The sequence below is a fragment of the Nerophis ophidion genome, linkage group LG28 (assembly GCF_033978795.1).
Source record: "Nerophis ophidion isolate RoL-2023_Sa linkage group LG28, RoL_Noph_v1.0, whole genome shotgun sequence".
Lineage (NCBI taxonomy): Eukaryota > Metazoa > Chordata > Actinopteri > Syngnathiformes > Syngnathidae > Nerophis > Nerophis ophidion.
The window spans coordinates 26,349,278-26,368,342 of NC_084638.1; the positions used below are offsets into that span (position 1 = coordinate 26,349,278).

A 19,065-nucleotide genomic window follows, 5' to 3' on the forward strand; every position below is an offset into this window, starting at 1 on the left:
CTTAACTAATTTTGCAGTCAAACACCTCAGAAGCATATCATTTGGTACATACTAACTTTTTTTGCCTATTTTGCAGCCGTACACCTAAAAACTTCACAAAACTTGGGTTTTGAAAAATGCTAACTGCTAGTATGCCAACTTTACCATGGTAGCATGCTAAAATTAGCATGCTATTTTTCCTTAGCTATTTTTGCAGTCAAACACCTCCGAGCCATATCATTTGGTAGTTGACACATGCTAACTGTTAGCCTGCTAACTCTTTTAGATCATTTTATTGCCAAACACCTGAAAGTCTTAAAACTTAATACTTGACACATGCTAGCTGTTGGCATGGGAGTATGCTACCATCAGCATGCTAACTTTTTTTTGCCAATTTTGCAGCCGTACACCTAAAACATTCACATAACTTGGGTTTTGACAAATGCTATCTGTTAGTATGCTAATGTTAGTATGGTGGCATGCTAAAATTTGCGTACTATTTTTTCTTGGCTAATTTTCCAGTCCAACACCTCCGAGCCATATCATTTGTTACTTGATACATGCTAACTTTTTTTTTAGCCAATTTTGGAGTCGTACACCTAAAAAATTTACATAACTTGGGTTTTGACAAATGCTAAGTGTTAGTATGCAAATGTTTGCATGGTAGCATGCTAAAATTAGCGTACTATTTTTTCTTGGCTAATTTTGCAGTCCAACACCTCCGAGCCATATCATTTGGTACTTGTTACATACTAACTTTTTTTGCCTATTTTGCAGCCGTACACCTAAAAATGTCACAAAACTTGGGTTTTGAAAAATGCTAACTGCTAGTATGCTAATGGTAGCATGATAGAATTAGCATGATATTTCTTCTTGGCTATTTTTGCAGTCCAACACCTCCGAGCCATATCATTTGGTAGTTGAAACATGCTAACTGTTAGCACGCTAACATAAGCATGCTAACTCTTTTAGATGATTTGACTGGCAACACATGCTAGCTGTTAGTTAAAGTGTCGCACCGTCGTCCGGAAGCTCTTGTTGTTGCTGGTCGGCGTCCATCTGTCGACACCAACCCTCCATGCGCTCCGTCTCCGCCTGCAGCAGCTTCAGGAACCAGCGGCCGTCGCGCTGACACGCCGACCTCTGCACCGCCTGCCGGCACACCTTTCCTTACTTCCGTGACCGCCACAAAAAGCGGTCGTGACTTTCAGAAGCGGGGGGGCCCGCCTCGCCTACCTCCAGGATGGCCGAGTTGTTGAAGCCCACTTCCGGCGGGTCCTCGCCCACGCCGTCGATCCAGGGGTCCGGCGGGGGCAGGATGGAGGGGTCGAAGCCCACGTCCTCGTAGTCGTCGGAGGCACAGGCGTGGTAATGGTTCCCTGAGCCCTGGATGCTGACCGTGGAGGAGGCGGCGGAGGCGCAGGCGGAGGAGGCGGCGGCCTCGCGGGAGTACTGGCGGGAAAGTGCGGCGGACGACAAGACCTCCATGTCGGTGTCGGGAGAGTCCAGAGGAGTCTCCGGCAGGTCTGGTGTGTCCAAGTCCGCCTGAGTGAAGAAGTGCACACCTTTATACAATATGTGCAGTCCGCCTCCACTGGTCACTACTAAATACTTCATATTTGGTAAATACTTTATCATTTGTAAATACTTCATATTTGGTAAATACTTAACATTTTGTAAATACTTACTATTTGGTAAATACGTGATATTTGGTAAATGCCTACTATTTGGTAAATACTTTATATTTTGTAAAAACCTCATATTTGGTAAATACTTAAAATTTGGTAAATACTTTATATGTTGTAGATACTTTATATTTGGTAAGGACTTAATATTTAGTAAATACTTTTATACTTTGTAAAAACTTAATATTTTGTAAAAACTTCATATTTGGTAAATACTTAAAATTTGGTAAATACTTTATATGTTGCAGATACTTTATATTTGGTAAGGACTTAATATTTAGTAAATACTTTTATACTTTGTAAAAACTTAATATTTTGTAAATACTTAATATTTGGAAAATACTTTATATCTAATAAATACTTTGAAATTTGCTAAATACATACTATTTGGTAAATACCTAATATTGTGTAAATACTTAATATTTTGTAAATACTTAATATTTGGTAAATACTTTATATTTAATAAATACTTTGAAATTTGGTAAATACATACTATTTGGTAAATACCTAATATTGTGTAAATACTTAATATTTTGTAAATACTTAATATTTTGTAAGTAATTTACATTTTGTAAATACTTTATATTTGGCAAATACTTTGTATTTGGTAAATACTTTATATTTGGTAAATACTTACTCTTTGGTAAGTAACTACAGTTTGATAAGTACCTAATGTTTGGTAAATACCTAACATTTAGTAAATACTTTAGATGTTGTAGATACTTTATTTTTGGTAAATAATTTATGTGTTGTAGATACTTTATATTTGGTAAATACTTAATATTTTGTAAAAACGTAATACTTGCTAAATACTTAATATTTAGTAATTACTTAATATTTGGTTAATACTTTCTATTTTGTAAATACTTAACATTTTGTAAAAAAATTAACATTTGGTAATTACTTATAAAGTGTAAATACTTAATATTTGATAAAAACTTAATATTTTGTAAAAACCTAATATTTTGTAAATACTTAATATTTGGTAAATACCTCGTACTTGGTAAATACCTCATACTTTTTAAAAATACTTAATATTTGATAAAAACTTAATATTTTGTAAAAACCTAATATTTTGTAAATACTTAATATTTGGTAAATACCTCGTACTTGGTAAATACCTCATACTTTTTAAAAATACTTAATATTTGATAAAAACTTAATATTTTGTAAAAACCTAATATTTTGAAAATACTTAAGATTTGGTAAATACCTCATACTTGGTAAATACCTCATACTTTTTAAAAATACTTAATATTTGGCAAATACTTAGTTTTTGGTAAATACTTAATATTTTTGGTAAAAACCAAATATTTTATAAATACTTAATATTTGGTAAATACCTCATACTTGGTAAATCCCTCATACTTTTTAAAAATACTTAATATTTGGCAAATACTCAATATTTGGTAAATACTTAAGATTTTTGGTAAAAACTTTATATTTGGTAAATTATTTATACTTGTAAATACTTATAATTGTAAACACTTAACATTTGTAACTACTTAATATATGGTAAATACTTCATATTTTGTAAAAAAGGTAATATTTGGTAAATACTCAATATTTGTTAAATACTAAATATTTAGTAAGTACCTACTATTTAGTAAATACTTTATATGTGCTGGATACTTTCTATTTGGTAAATACTTTCTACTCCTGGCAGAGCAGCCCATCCGAAGCCTCGGGAGGGAGTATACAGCAGAGCTCTCGGACAGGCAGATGGGGAGGGTGGTCCAGAAACAACTAAAAGAGGGGCTCGCAAGGATCGACGGGAGCCAACTTCCTGGGAAGCTGAAGGTTTGGTGTTACCACTTCACACTTTTCCACCGCGTGATGTGGCCGCTGAAAGTAGCTGAAATTCCATCTTCTCAGGCCAGCAAGATGGACAGCACCGCCAACGGTTATATCAGGAAGTGGCTGGGCCTCCCCCGCTGTTTCTCGGACACAGGTCTTTTTGGCAAGAACATTCTGCAACTTCCTCTAAAGTCCATCAATCTGGGTTACAGGCAGGAGAAGACTCGCCTTGTACTGGAGATGAGGGAATCAAGAGACAAAGCTGTGAAGAGTGCAGCGGTGACTGTCCGCACTGGACGAAAGTGGAGGGCCCAGGTAGAAGTGGACCAAGCTGTCTCGAGGCTGAAATATAAGGAGATCCTGGGAAGAGTCCAAGACAGCCGGGCAGGACTGGGATGGGGGAAACCGGTCCAGTTCTGGTCCAAAGCCACGAGACAGCAGAGGAAGGCCATGGTGGTGGAAGAGGTCACACAAGTGGCACAAGACCAGTATCGGGTCAAGGCCGTATCCCAGGGAAAACAGGGGGCATGGACTCGCTGGGAGGATACCATTCAAAGAGTCATAACCTGGGCCGACATCTGGCGAACTCCTCAATCTCGGCTAAGCTTCCTCGTGAGGGCAGCGTATGACACCCTGCCGTGCCCTCGAAACCTCGCCCAGTGGTTCGGAAGCGATAGCAAGTGCTCCCTGTGCAGCAAAGACAATGCAGGACTCAAGCACATCCTTTCAGGTTGCAACGTCGCGCTGACGCAGGGGCGCTTCCGGTGGCGACACAATCAGGTGCTGAGGAAGTTGGCAGAGCTGTTAGAGAGATGCAGAGTCGGGGCAAACAACGCCACAGATCCCCATTGGCCAAACATCACTTTTATCAAACCAGGTGAGGTAGGACAGAAGACAGATAAGGGAAGATCATCACTTCTGCTTACCCCTGGTAAGGGCTGGGAGATGCGCGTAGACCTGGACAAGCAGCTAGTCTTCCCAACTGAGGTAATACAGACAAAGCTAAGACCAGACGTTGTGATGTGGTCCTCAGCTGCTAAGAAAGTCCTCATCATTGAACTAACCGTGCCATGGGAGGAGGGAATACCAGTAGCACATGAGTTCAAAAGGTCAAAGTACAGCGACCTAGCAGAGGACTGCAAGGGGGGAGGCTGGTCTGCGTCCATTCACCCCGTGGAGATTGGATGCAGGGGCTTCGTAGGAGGTTCTGCAACCCGGCTCCTGCGTGCGGCGGGAATGACCGGTTCCAGCCTGAGGAAGGCCATCAAGGAGTTGGCAGAGGAGGCAGAGAAGGCAAGTTTCTGGATGTGGCTAAGAAGGAGGGACAACACTTGGGGCTCAATACCCCAGTGAGGTCAGTTGCAGGGAGTGGCGCGGGGAGACGTCCCCGCGTAGCCACTGCCCCCCCACCGCGAGGTGTCCTGGCTTGGGGGCGAAACATCAGTGAACGGTGGCACCAGCTGACGACCCTGCAGCTGACCTCGAAGTGCACTGGAGGAGGTGCGACAGGCAGAGATGCCTAGCAGTTAGGTCTGTACGTATTAATTGAAAATTCTATCTGGTAAACACTTAATATTTTGTTAATACCCAATATTTTGTAAATACTTAATATTTTGTAAATACCTCATACTTGGTAAATACCTCATACTTTGTAAATACTTAATATTTGGCAATTACTTAATATTTGGCAATTAATATTTGGTAAATACTTAATATTTCGTAAAGACTTAATATTTGGGAAGTTCTCTATACTTGTAAATACTTAAGATTCGGTAAATACTTTAAATTTGGTAAATACTCAATATTTGGTAAATACTTAATATTTTGTAAATACCTCATACTTGGTAAATACCTCATACTTTGTAAATACTTAATATTTGGCAATTACTTAATATTTGGCAATTAATATTTGGTAAATACTTAACATTTCGTAAAGACTTAATATTTGGGAAGTTCTCTATACTTGTAAATACTTAAGATTCGGTAAATACTTTAAATTTGGTAAATACTCAATATTTGGTAAATACTTAATATTTTGTAAATACCTAATATTTTCTAAATACTTAATATTTGGTAAATACCTCATACTTGGTAAATACCTCATACTTTGTAAATACTTAATATTTGGCAAATACTTAATATTTCGTAAATACTTTATATTTGGTAAATTATTTATACTTGTAAATGCTTTATATTTGGTAAATACTTAATATTTGGTAAGTACTAAATATTCGGTAAATGCTTAATATTTTGGAAACACTTAAAATGTGTAAATACTTAATATTTGGTAAATACTTAATATTTGGTAAATACTTAAAATTTGTAAATATTTTATATTTTCAAAATACCAAATATTTTGTACATACTTAATATTTGGTCGTTTCTTGTTATTTGGTAAATAATTTATATTTTATATTGCTTTGGTCCTCTCCAAGGTTCTCATAGTCATCATTGTCACCGATGTCCCACTGGGTGTGAGTTTTCCTTGCCCTTATGTGGGCCTACCGAGGATGTGGTAGTGGTTTGTGCAGCCCTTTGAGACACTAGTGATTTAGGGCTATATAAGTAAACATTGATTGATTGATTGATATACACTTCGTATTTTGTAAATACTTCATATTTGTAAACACTTAATATTTGGTAAATACTTAATATTGGGTAAATGTTTAATATTTGGTAAAGACTTAAAATTTGGAAATACTTCATATTTTGAAAATAGTTATTTGGTAAATACTTAATATTTGGTAAATACTTCATATTTTGAAAATACTTGGGTAAATACTTGGTCTGGAGACTTACTTGTACAGCCGTGGTCACACTGTTGGAGCGCTGGAAGCGGCGGTACCTGCACGCAAGAAGTAACACCTGTGTAAACATTTCTTTACCTGCAAGCAGGAAGTAACACCTGTGTAAACATTTCTTTACTTTTGCTCCCAAGTCAACAAGTCCAAGTCCCGACTAAGAAAGGACCAGGAACTGTTTTGATTTTTGTGTGAGAATAATGAACAATAGCAATAAACACGGCATAAAACTAAACTATAGCACCACATAGCTAGGAGCAGCCTGTGTTGATGTGGCGGCCATCTTGCTCAGGGCAACAGTTCCATGAAATCACATTTTTGTATAAACTTTACAATTTATTGTTACCACAAAAAAAAAAAGCAAAAACTATCATTTCCGATGAAAGAAGATTCAACTTCTTATCCTTAAACTGACTTAACCTAAATTGACAGAGACCGTTCTTTCTCAGGCGTATACCTGAGTTGATATCGGAGCTCTTTTGAGAGCATCCTCAGCAACTGCATCGTTGGGTGGCTTGCTAGCTGCACAATGCCGAGACGCATTTAGAAAGATACGGTCTCGGAGTTGGTTACAAACTGCACCCTGGAGTCACGTGAGTAGAGTTTGACCAATCATTTGAGAGAATGTCCGGACATATACTCTCTCTGATTGGTCAGAAGCTCCTCCCGTGACTCCAGGACGCCATGTTCGGAGCCAACTCTGAAACCGACTTGCCCATACCATACACAGCTCTGCACAGAGCGGTGAAGGCAGTCCAGTGCATAATTGGGCTGGAGCTCCCTCGCCTGGACACACTTTACACCAGAAGACTGAGGAAGAAGGCCAAGAAAATCTCCCTAGACTCCACAGGCACTGGTAACCGGCTCTTTGAACATCTACCAGCCAAGAAGTGATTCAGAACCGTCAGGTCCACCACTAACAGGCTGAGGAACAGCTTCAATGGACTGGACTCTCACATTATTAACACAATCCACTCGACGTCCATTGCACCGGTCTCCCAGAGAGTGGGTGCCCACATCTGCGGTCCCCTCCGAGGTTTCTCCTTGTGCCCATTGGGTTGAGTTTTTTCTTGCCCCGATGTGGGATCTGAGCCGAGGATGTTGTTGTGTCCAGTGCATAATTGGGCTGGAGCTCCCTCGCTTGGACACACTTTACACCAGAAGACTGAGGAAGAAGGCCAAGAAAATCTCCCGAGACTCCACAGGCACTGGTAACCCGTTCTTTGAACCACTACCACCCAAGAAGTGATTCAGAACCATCAGGTCCACCACTAACAGGCTGAGGAATAGCTTCTATGGACTGGACTCTCACATTACTAACGAGATCCACTCGACATCCATTGCACCGGACTCCCAGGGAGGGGGTGCCCACATCTGCGGTCCCCTCCGAGGTTTCTCCTTGTGCCCATTGGGTTGAGTTTCTTTGTGCCCCGATGTGGGATCTGAGCCGAGGATGATGTTGTGGCTTGTGCAATTCTTGAGACACTTGTGATTTAGGGCTATATAAATTGATTGATTGATTCTATCTTAGGGCTGTGGCCCTTGCTCCCCGCACAGGACTGTGAGACAGAGACTCTCTTTTAGTTCTTTTAGTCCTACTTAACTAGCTCAACTACAATGTACGTACCCTCTGTCGTTCTCTACTTGGACGCCCACAGAAGTGAACTTGGATGGGTCCTCTGGGTCCTGAATCTCCTCTGGTCCATCTACCTGCAAGATGGGACACATCTGTAGTGATGAATGATAGTTTTGTGAAAATACCAACTAAATATATATATGTACGATCCAAAATAAAATTTAGGAAAGGAGCTAGCACGCTAGTTAGCCTACCTGAATCCCTATTGAGAGACATTTTCCCTTCCTGAGTGCTTCTTTCCTGTACTCTTCACGGTGGTCTCCAACCATCCGACCCCGGCTCAGGACTGAAGGCACGTGGGTGCTGCTGGTCATGGTGCTGTGACTCACGTGCTGACTCGCTGGTCCGTGGATCTGCGGAAGAGATCTTCGAGGTAAGCGGCAAACGTATCAAACTGTTGGATCCACGGTGCAAAGAAAAGGTTCGCCCGTGGCAGCAGATTCACGTATCGTCAGGAAATTCCCTGGAGATGTCCATCATGAGAGGCCGCACATAGAAATCTCGAGAACACATGTTTTAAGAGAACCGGAAGTCGGCCGTCTTGGTTTAGACGAAAAACAGGGGTTGTACTCTGGTGAACTCATCCTAGGGACTTTGACCGAATCAGCCGAGGTTAAAACGACAGAAGGGCGAAGGAATCGTGCCTACGCCCCAAGATGTGGGCGTGGCATGATTCGAGGAAGTGCCGCAGAGCTTTCAACACTTGTAACCCCTGGCCCACGAATCTGGATCTTGACAAGACTGGGTTCGAATGACGAAGATGACACCTCGCATTGCCAGATGGTTCCGTACCTATCAACACCTTTTTGTGGTTTGGCAAAAACTGCTCAGTCATAGCCTGCCTTAGAATGATCAGCTCTCCTTCCGGGCTCTAAGGTTGGGAACCAACCCTGACTTCACGCCAATTCTTGAAGGATTGCCATTTTTATGACGTTGTTATTATCATCGGTCAACTCACCTGGGCGTTGGCCGCCTCGATGGCCGCCGTCAGTGCCTTCATGCTGTCGATGCTTTCAGTGGAGTTGCTGAGCCCTGACTGGATGGTCATGTCCCCTCTTGGTCCTTCCTCCTCCATGTACGCGTCCTGGAGTCCGAAAACAGGATTTAATAACACAAGCATACCTAAAAGTCCATCCATTCATCCATCCATCCATCCATCCATCCATCTTCCTCCGCTTATCCAAGGTCGGGTCGGGGGGCAGCGGCCTAAGCAGGGATGCCCAGACTTCCCTGTCCCCAGCCACTTCGTCCAGCTCCTCCCGGGGGATCCCGAGGCATCCCCAGGCCAGCCGGGAGGGATAGTTTTCCCAAAGTGTCCTGGGTCTTCCCCATGGCCTCCTACCGGTCGGGCGTGCCCGAAACACCTCCCTAAGGAGGCGTTCGGGTGTAATCCTGACCAGAGGCCCGAGCCACTTCTTCCAGCTCCTCCCGAGGGATCCCGAGGCGTCCCCAGGCCAGCCGGGAGAGATAGTCTTCCCAACGTTTCCTGGGTCTTCCCCATGGTCTCCTACCGGTCGGATGTGCCCGAAACACCTCCGTAGGGAGGCGTTCGGGTGGCATCCTGACCAAATGCCTGAACCACCTCATCTGGCTCCTCTTCATGTGGAGGAGCAGCGGCTTTACTCTGAGCTCCTCCTGGATGACAGAGATTCTCACCCTATCTCTAAGGGAGACACCCGCCACCCGACGGAGGAAGCTCATTTGGGCCGCTTGCACCCGTGATCTTGTCCTTTTGGTCAGAACCCAAAGCTCATGACGATGGGTGAGGATGGGAACGTAGATCGACCGGTAAATTGAGAGCTTTTCCTTCCGGCTCAGCTCCTTCTTCCGCACAACGGATCGATACAGCGTTCGCATTACTGAAGACGCCGCAACGATCCGCATGTCGACCTCACCATCCACTCTTCCCTCACTCGTGAACAAGACTCCGAGGTACTTGAACTCCTCCACTTGGGGCAAGATCTCCTCCCATACCCGGAGATGGCACTCCACCCTTTTCCGGGTGAGAACCATGGACTCGGACTGGGAGGTGCTGATTCCCATCCCAGTCGCTTCACACTCGACTGCGAACCGATCCAGTGAGAGCTGAAGATCCTGGCCAGACGAAGCCACCAGGACCACATCATCTGCAAAAAGCAGACACCTAATCCTGGAGCCACCAAAACCAGATACACTCACCGCCCTGACTGCGCCTAGAACCTCTGTCCATAAAAGTTATGAACAGAATGGGTGACAAAGGGCAGCCTTGGCGGAGTCCAACCCTCACTGGAAACGAGTCCGACTTAACCAAGCTCTTACAATTATTGTCCAGCATACCTAACCGTTTCACGTAATGCAGTCCAGTCCCTGGCCTAGGGTATCCAGTCATGGTGAGAACACGGTATGTCATACCGACCTCGGTCTTACCTGCGCAGACTCCGTGCTGCTCTGTGCTGTGATAGAGATGTACGGCTTGGAGGACGTGGAGCAGGTGGAGGTCCTCGGCGGCACGGGTGGGGGAGTCTTCTTGTACGTGGTGATACAGGATGAAACTACGACCAAAAAGCAGCCGGGGGAGGGAAGTTTTGGGAGAGTTATTAGATGATAAGTAGTCCGTACTCACGATAGTTGTGTTAGCTCGCTCGGGTTTTATGTGTATTTTTACAGCTATTTTAAAACAGCATTCTAAACATGCCTAGGGTACATTTTTAAGAGCAAAGTGTGAGTATCAGCCCTGAGGTCGGCCGATACTCTGGGATCACTTTTGACGTCTGCAGTCCACACGCCAAGATGGAGACTCTCTACTCCGGGGACACAACCAACTAGTCACAAGTGCGCCTCTCAGCAGAATATTTTGAGACCGGGTCAAGGCTGCTTTGTTTTTTGACGCGTCAGCAGATTGTTCCCCGAAGAGTGGCACAAAAACACATGTGAAGACACGCCACGTCACGTTTCATGTGTCGGGTAAAAGGCAATAGGGGTCGGGGACTCCACCTGAAGTGTGTAAAGTGGATTATTAAACGTAGATCTTAAGGTCAGAAGACATAACCGAGCAGCCATTGTTTTTATGACAAAAGTGGTACCGTTTGTCCGTTTTCAGCAATGCGATGTAAATAAAGAGACAAACAAAATGTCGGCTCAGCAGGAGCGATTTATATCACGTGGAGAGACATCATCAGTCTTACTGTACAATCTGCACATGTCTTCTTACTTATGTTTCATGTCAGATGTCTCATTTATCCTGTCTTATGTTTCATGTCATAGGTCTTATGTCTCCTGTCACACGTCTTATGTCTCCTGTCATAGATCTTATGTCTCCTTTCTTATGTCTCATGTCTTATGTCCCCTGTCAGATGTCTTATGTCCCCTGTCATGTGTCTTATGTCTCCTGTCATATGTCTTATGTCTCCTGTCATAGGTCTTATGTCTCCTGTCTTATGTCTCATGTCTTATGTCTCTTGTCATATGTCTTATGTCTCCTGTCATATGTCTCCTGTCATATGTCTCCTGTCATATGTCTCCTGTCATATGTCTTATGTCTCCTGTCATATGTCCTATGTTTCATGTCTTAGGTCTTATGTCTCCTGTCATAGGTCTTATGTCTCCTTTCTTATGTCTCATGTCTTATGCCTCTTGTCATATGTCTTATGTCTCCTGTCATATGTCTTATGTCTCCTGTCATATGTCTTATGTCTCCTGTCATATGTCCTATGTTTCATGTCTTAGGTCTTATGTCTCCTGTCATACGTCTTATGTCTCTTGTCATATGTCTTATGTCTCCTGTCATATGTCTTATGTCTCCTGTCATATGTCTTATGTCTCCTGTCATATGTCCTATGTTTCATGTCTCAGGTCTTATGTCTCCGGTCATACGTCTTATGTCTCTTGTCATATGTCTTATGTCTCCTGTCATATGTCTTATTTCTCCTGTCATATGTCTTATGTCTCCTGTCATATGTCCTATGTTTCATGTCTTAGGTCTTATGTCTCCGGTCATACGTCTTATGTCTCCTGTCTTAGGTCTTATGTCTCCGGTCATACGTCTTATGTCTCTTGTCATATGTCTTATGTCTCCTGTCATATGTCCTATGTTTCATGTCTTAGGTCTTATGTCTCCGGTCATACGTCTTATGTCTCCTGTCATAGGTCTTATGTCTCATGTCTTTTGTCTCCTGTCAGATGTCTTATGTCCCCTGTCAAATGTCTTATGTCTCCTGTCAGATGTCCTATGTTTCATGCAATATGTCTCACTGATCATGTCTTATGTTTCATGTCATAGGTCTTATGTCTCCGGTCATACGTCTTATGTCTCCTGTCATAGGTCTTATGTCTCCTTTCTTATGTCTCATGTCTTATGTCTCCTGTCATATGTCTTATGTCTCCTGTGAGATGTCTTATGTCCCCTGTCAGATGTCTTATGTCTCCTGTCATATGTCCTATGTTTCATGCAATATGTCTCACTGATCATGTCTTATGTCTCCTGTCATATGTCTTATGTCTCGTCATATGTCCTATGACTCATGCAATATGTCTCACTGATCTTTTTTTTTGTCTCATGTCATATGTCTAATTGATCATGTCTTATGTTTCATGTTACATGTCATATGTCTAATTTATCATGTCTTATGTTTCATGTCATGTCTAATGTCTCCTGTCATATGTCTTATGTTTCCTGTCATAATTCTTGTCGTATGTCTTATGTCTCCTGTCATATGTTTTATGTCTCATGTCATAGGTCTCATTTATCCTGTCTTATGTCTCCTGTCATATGTCTTATGTCTCCTCTCATATGTCTTATGTTTCCTGTCATAGGTCTTGTCGTATGTCTTATGTCTCCTGTCATATGTTTTATGTCTCATGTCATATGTCTAATTTATCATGTCTTATGTTTCATGTCATGTCTAATGTCTCCTGTCATATGTCTTATGGCATATGTGTAATTCATTATGTCATATGTCTCCTGTCATATGACTTATGTCTCATATCATATGTATCATTTATCATGTCTTATGTTTCATGTTATATGTCTTTTGTCTCATGTCATATGTCTCCTGTCATATGTCTTCTGTCATATGTCATTTGTCTTATGTCTCATTTATCATGTCTTATGTTTCATGTCATGTCTTATGTGTCCTGTCATATGTCTAATTGATCATGTCTTATGTCTCATCTCATATGTCATATGTCTTATGTCTCATGTCATATGTCTTATTCATCATGTCTTACGTCTCCTGTCATATGTCGTATGTCTCTGTCATTTGTCTCATTTATTAGGTCTTATGTTTCATGTCATATGTCTTATGTCTCATGTCTTATGTCTCCTGTAATATGTTTCATTTATCATGTCTTATGTTTCATGTCATAGGTCTTTTGTCTCATGTAGTACGTCTTATGTCTCCTGTCATATGTCTTATGTCTCATGTCATATGTCTAATTCATCATGTCTTATGTTTCATATGTTTTATGTCTCCTTTCATGTCACATGTCTCATGTCATATGTCTATTTTATCATATCTTATGTCTCATGTCATATGTTTCATGTCATATGTTTCATGTCTCTTTTCATATGTCATATGTCTCTGTCATATGTCTCATTAATTATGTCCTATGTTTCATGTCATATTTCTTATGTCTCATGCCGTACGTCCCATTTATCATGTCTTATGTTTCATGTCATATGTCTTATGTGTCATATTACACAGTATGTCTCGTTTGTCATGTCTTATGTCTCAGGTCATATGTGTTATGTCTCCTTTATCATGTGTTATGTCTCTATTAGGGTTCCAGTACTCTGGAATGCCTTTCGGGAAACAATTAGAGATGCTACCTCAGTAGAAGCATTTAAGTCCCATCTTAAAACTCATTTGTATACTCTAGCCTTTAAATAGACCCCCTTTATAGACCAGTTGATCTGCCGCTTCTTTTCTTTTCTCCTCTGCCCCCCTCAACCCTGATAAAAACGCACACCCCTGCCCAAAGTCCTTTGATCGCCAAAATCATTAACCACTCCCTCCAGGCTGGTCAGGTCCCCATTGTCCTGAAAACTGCAGTCATCAAACCACTCCTCAAAAAGCCCAGCCTAGACCCAGAAGTACTAGCCAACTACCGAGCGATCTCCAACCTGCCATTCCTCTCAAAGGTGCTGGAAAAGGTAGTTGCTACCCAGAAAACAGTGGAGATGATCCCAGACTTCAGGAAAGTCACAGCCCCACTATCCCCCGTCACTCTGATTGACTCTCCCACCCCCGTCTCCATTGTGGACTCCTTCAGTTTCTTGGGCACCCCCATCACCCAGGACCTCAAATGGAAGCCGACCATCAGCTCCCTCACCAAGGATGTACTTCCTGCATCAGCTGAGGAAACTTAAGGTGCCGCCCGAGATGCTGGTGCAGTTCTACTCAGCCATCATGGAGTCCATCCTCACCTCCTCCATCACCGTGTAGGTCCCCGGCGCCACAGTCCAGGATAAGCACCGACTGCAGCGCATGGTACGTGCTGCTGAGAAGGTGATTGGCTGCAAGCTCCCATCCCTCCTGGACCTGTTCTCTTCCAGGACCATGAGGTGTGTGGGTCGGATCACAGCTGACTCTTCTCACCCTGGACACAAACTATTCTCTCCTCTCCCCTCAGGCAGGAAACTACAGTCCGTCCAGAGCCACACCTCCCGATTGCACCAAGAAAAATTTGTAGCTTGTGAAACCGTTCTCAAACAATGGCAATAAAAACTATTCTGATTCTGATTCTGAACTTCATGACCATCTTAAAACCAACAACCTTTATGATAAGTTTCAGTCTGGTTTCCGCTCTAGCCACAGCACAGAGACTGCTCTGGTCAGGGTCACCAATGACCTGCTGATAACTGCGGATGCTGGCTCACCATCGCTTCTCATCCTCCTTGACCTCACTGCACTATTCGGCACCGTTGATCACCGCATCCTTCTACACCGCCTACACTCCACCATCTGACTCTCTGATACTGCCCTAAACTGGTTCACAAACTACCTCACCGAAAGAACAGAGTTCGTTTCTCTGGGAGAGGCAAAGTCGGACACACTCTCTGTCACCTGTGGTGTCCCTCAAGGATCAGTCCTCGGCCCCACCCTTTTCAGACTCTACCTGCTCTCCCTTGGCCGTTTCATCAGCCAGCACGGAATATCATTCTTCTGCTATGCCGATGACACCCAACTCTACCTGAAAACCTACCCAACCCCCTCTGTAGCCCTGCCATCATCCACACTTACCAACTGTCTGGAGGAGATAAAAGTGTGGATGAAACACAAGTTTCTGCAAATGAACAGCTTCAAAACCGAAGCCATTCTAGTCGGCACCCTACATCAGACCCAGTCATCCACCATCACCAGCATCACCTTCTCCGGCCACGACAATCCCCTCTCATCCTCAGTCACTAATCTGGGTGTTAGAATGAACCCTCACCTCACCTTTGAGGCTCAAATAAAACAACTGAGCAAGACCTCCTTCTACCACCTCAGGATCATTGCAAAACTCCGCCCCTCACTCGCTCTCTCTAATGCTGAGAGGCTTGTCCACCCCCTTTGTCTCCTCCAGGCTCGACTACTGCAACTCACTTCTAGTCGGGATCCCCAGCCAGAACACCCAGACGCTGCAGTACTTAAAAATCCCTTCACTGGTTTTCAGTTCCACTCAGGATTGAATACAAAGTCTCCCTACTAACTCACCAGTGCCTCCATGGAAATGCCACCCGCTACCTCAAAAAACTTCTCACCCCTCCGCTCCGGACAGGCTAACCTCCTCCGACCTCCAATGGGAGACCGGGCTTTTTTCCCCGCCGCTCCCAATCTGTGGAACGCTCTCCCTGACCACCAGAGGGCACCACAGACTGTGGATGCTTTTAATAACGGCTTAAAAACCCTTATAATAGTATTATAAAGATGTGTATTTTCTCATGAAGTATAACGGTAAACATTCCATAAAAAGTGATGCATTTGCTCAGCAAGTACTGTAAAGAGTAGAACAAAGTCAGGAAGTAGTAGTACTATCATACCTGTGCTGCTCTGGATGGTCCTGACGGTGGTGGCGGAGGTCCTGGGCGGGGAGGCGGGCAGCAGGAGCAGCGGGCGCCCACCCTCCCCCTGGTGGTGGTCGTCGGCACTGCAGCCCTGGTCGATGGCGCGTACGTAGCTGTGGCTGCGCATGCGGAAGCAGCCTGGTGGCATGGAGGGCATGGAGGGCATGGAGGGCATGGGCAGGGTGTCCATGCCCTCCATGGCCGCCTCCATGGCCTGCGCCTGCAGCTGGCTGTACACCTGCTCACACACCTGCTCCATCTGACCGTTCAACTCCAGCTCGCTCAGCTGGAAAACGGGACCGGGACCAGGACAAAGACCAGGACCAGGCGGGGAACCAAGCGAGGAAGAAGGACAAAGTGTGAGCACGCAGGAAGTTGGGCACACCTGAGAACACTCATGAGACATCAGTGCTGGACTGCTTGGGAGGACTTGACGTCTCATTTCTCACCTCTTATGTCTCATGTTGCATTTCTCATGTCTTATCTGATGTTGTATTATTGTCTATCACGTCTCAATTATATCTCATGGATCTTGTCTCATGTCTCATTTGTTATGTTCATGCGTCCTGTCTTATGCGAGTGAACTGTACTGTGTACTGTATGGTAGTGAGTATACTATGCTGAGTGCACTAGTGCATATTGAAGCGATGTCTCCAGGACTAAGCACGAGAGCAGAGAGGTAGCATGTCCAACTGACCTGACTGATGGTGCTCATGGCCCTCATGTAGCTTTCATTGCGTGAGCGGTATTGGGGTGAGGAGAGCAGCGATTTGGGGTCGAGGAGAGTTTTGGGGTCCAGGGTGTCCAGGCTTCTATTGATGGAAACCTCACTCACCGCACGCAGGTAACTGTGGCTCCGGATCTGCAGCTTGGGGGAATGTTCCGACGAGATCCTGAGGGACAGAGCATACACATACTGCTGTTTCTTCTTATTCCCTGACCAACCGGCTGTGTTCCACAGTGGGTGACCAAGACCTGAACTTACTGTAGCGTGGTCATCTCAGTCAGTGACGGCTGTGTGGCTTTCAGGTAGCTGGCGCGTCGTGCTTGCATCTTGGGAGAAGGCTTGGGACTTCCGTCTGAGTCGCTGTCGTCCTCCGTCATGGCTTTGACATAACTGCCGCTCCTCATCCGCCGACACGGAATGTCCTCCTCCTTCCCTAGGGGGGAGAAGCCACTCCACTCGTCCTGAGGTACCTGGTGACCAGTGCAGGGGACAGTCAGCACCACACTCAAACAACCAACCAACCACCCAACCAACCAACCAACTAACCAAACAAACAAACAAACAATCAACCAAACAACCAAACAAACAACCCACCAGATAACAAACAACCAACCAAAAAGCTAACCAACCAACCAACAACCAACCAACCAACCAACCAACCATACAACCAACCAAACAACCAACAAACCAACCAACCAACCAAACCACTAACCAAACAACCACCCAAACAACCGACCAAACAACTAACCAAACAACCACCTAAACAACAAACCAAAAACCAACCTAGCAACAAACCTTAACAACCAACCAACCAACCAAACAACCCACTCCGTAACAAACCAACCAACCATCTAACCTACCAACCAAACAACCAACCACACAACCAAACAACCAACCAACCAAATAACTAAACAACCAAACAAAAAAATCAACCAACCATCCAACCAACCAACCAAACAAACAACTAAACAACCAAAGAACCAACCAACCATCCATAGAAACAACCAACCAACCAAACAACCAAATAACTAAACAACCAAACAATTAATTAACCAAACAACCAACCAAATAACTAAACAACTAACAAAAAATAATAATCCTCACACCAAATACCCAACCACTCAACAATTAAAGAAACAAATCAACAATCGAACAATCAATTCAATCAACCAACCAGCGTAGCACATGTGTTATTGATCTTGATAGCAGAGCCCGTATGTTATTAATCTTGTTAGCGTAGCACATATGTTATTGGTATTGTTAGCGTAGCACATGTGTTATTGATCTTGTTAGCGTAGCACATATGTTATTGGTATTGTTAGCGTAGCAAATGTGTCATTGATCTTGTTAGCGTTGCACATGTTATTGATCTTGTTAGCATAGCTCCGATGGTGGGGGAGGATGCCGGCCAGACCTGGCAGGCCCAGACCCATTGTGAGGGTCTGCTGGGAACGTCTGGCAGAGTCTCCTGTCAGAGGGAGTTTCAATTGCCACCTCCGGAACATCTTTAAAGATGTCCCGAGGGAGGCACTGGACATTGAGTCTGAGTGGACCAGGTTCTGTGCCTCTATTGTCGAGGCAGCTGTGGTGGTTGGTGCCTGTCGTGGCTGTAATCCTAGAACCCGGTGAGGGATGCCGTCAAGCTGAAGAAAGAGTCGTATCGGGTGCTTTTGGCTCAAAGGACCCCTGAGGCAGCGGACGGGTACCGACGGGCCTAGAGTCGGACATGGGAGTAGTTCTGAACCACCACCTTTGACCCCCTTTGACGCACTGCTGACCACCTTTGACGCACTGCTGACCACCTTTGACGCACTGCTGACCACCTTTGACGCACTGCTGACCACCTTTGACGCACTGCTGCCCACCTTTGACGCACTGCTGACCACCTTTGACGCACTGCTGACCACCTTTGACGCACTGCTGCCCACCTTTGACGCACTGCTGACCACCTTTGACGCACTGCTGCCCACCTTTGACGCACTGCTGACCACCTTTGACGCACTGCTGACCACCTTTGACGCACTGCTGCCCACCTTTGACGCACTGCTGACCACCTTTGACGCACTGCTGACCACCTTTGACGCACTGCTGACCACCTTTGACGCACTGCTGCCCACCTTTGACGCACTGCTGACCACCTTTGACGCACTGCTGACCACCTTTGACGCACTGCTGCCCACCTTTGACGCACTGCTGACCACCTTTGACGCACTGCTGCCCACCTTTGACGCACTGCTGCCCACCTTTGACGCACTGCTGACCACCTTTGACGCACTGCTGACCACCTTTGACGCACTGCTGACCACCTTTGACGCACTGCTGACCACCTTTGACGCACTGCTGACCACCTTTGACGCACTGCTGACCACCTTTGACGCACTGCTGCCCACCTTTGACGCACTGCTGACCACCTT

General features: G+C 44.5%; 1 protein-coding gene across 2 annotated transcripts in view; it reads right to left on the reverse strand.

Annotated features, from left to right (window-relative positions):
• Window positions 1–19,065, reverse strand: part of LOC133545167 (disks large-associated protein 1-like) — a 68,723-nt gene that overhangs the window by 15,602 nt on the left and 34,056 nt on the right. For both annotated transcript variants that reach the window (XM_061890540.1, XM_061890539.1), the window contains exons 3-12: window positions 16,910–17,121; window positions 16,622–16,817; window positions 15,901–16,210; window positions 10,305–10,429; window positions 8,857–8,982; window positions 8,093–8,251; window positions 7,890–7,972; window positions 6,261–6,306; window positions 1,216–1,524; window positions 999–1,131 (exon numbers count right to left, since the gene is read on the reverse strand). In XM_061890540.1, the coding sequence (XP_061746524.1) occupies window positions 999–1,131; window positions 1,216–1,524; window positions 6,261–6,306; window positions 7,890–7,972; window positions 8,093–8,251; window positions 8,857–8,982; window positions 10,305–10,429; window positions 15,901–16,210; window positions 16,622–16,817; window positions 16,910–17,121 (1,699 nt within the window). The remainder of the gene's footprint in view (window positions 1–998; window positions 1,132–1,215; window positions 1,525–6,260; window positions 6,307–7,889; window positions 7,973–8,092; window positions 8,252–8,856; window positions 8,983–10,304; window positions 10,430–15,900; window positions 16,211–16,621; window positions 16,818–16,909; window positions 17,122–19,065) is intronic.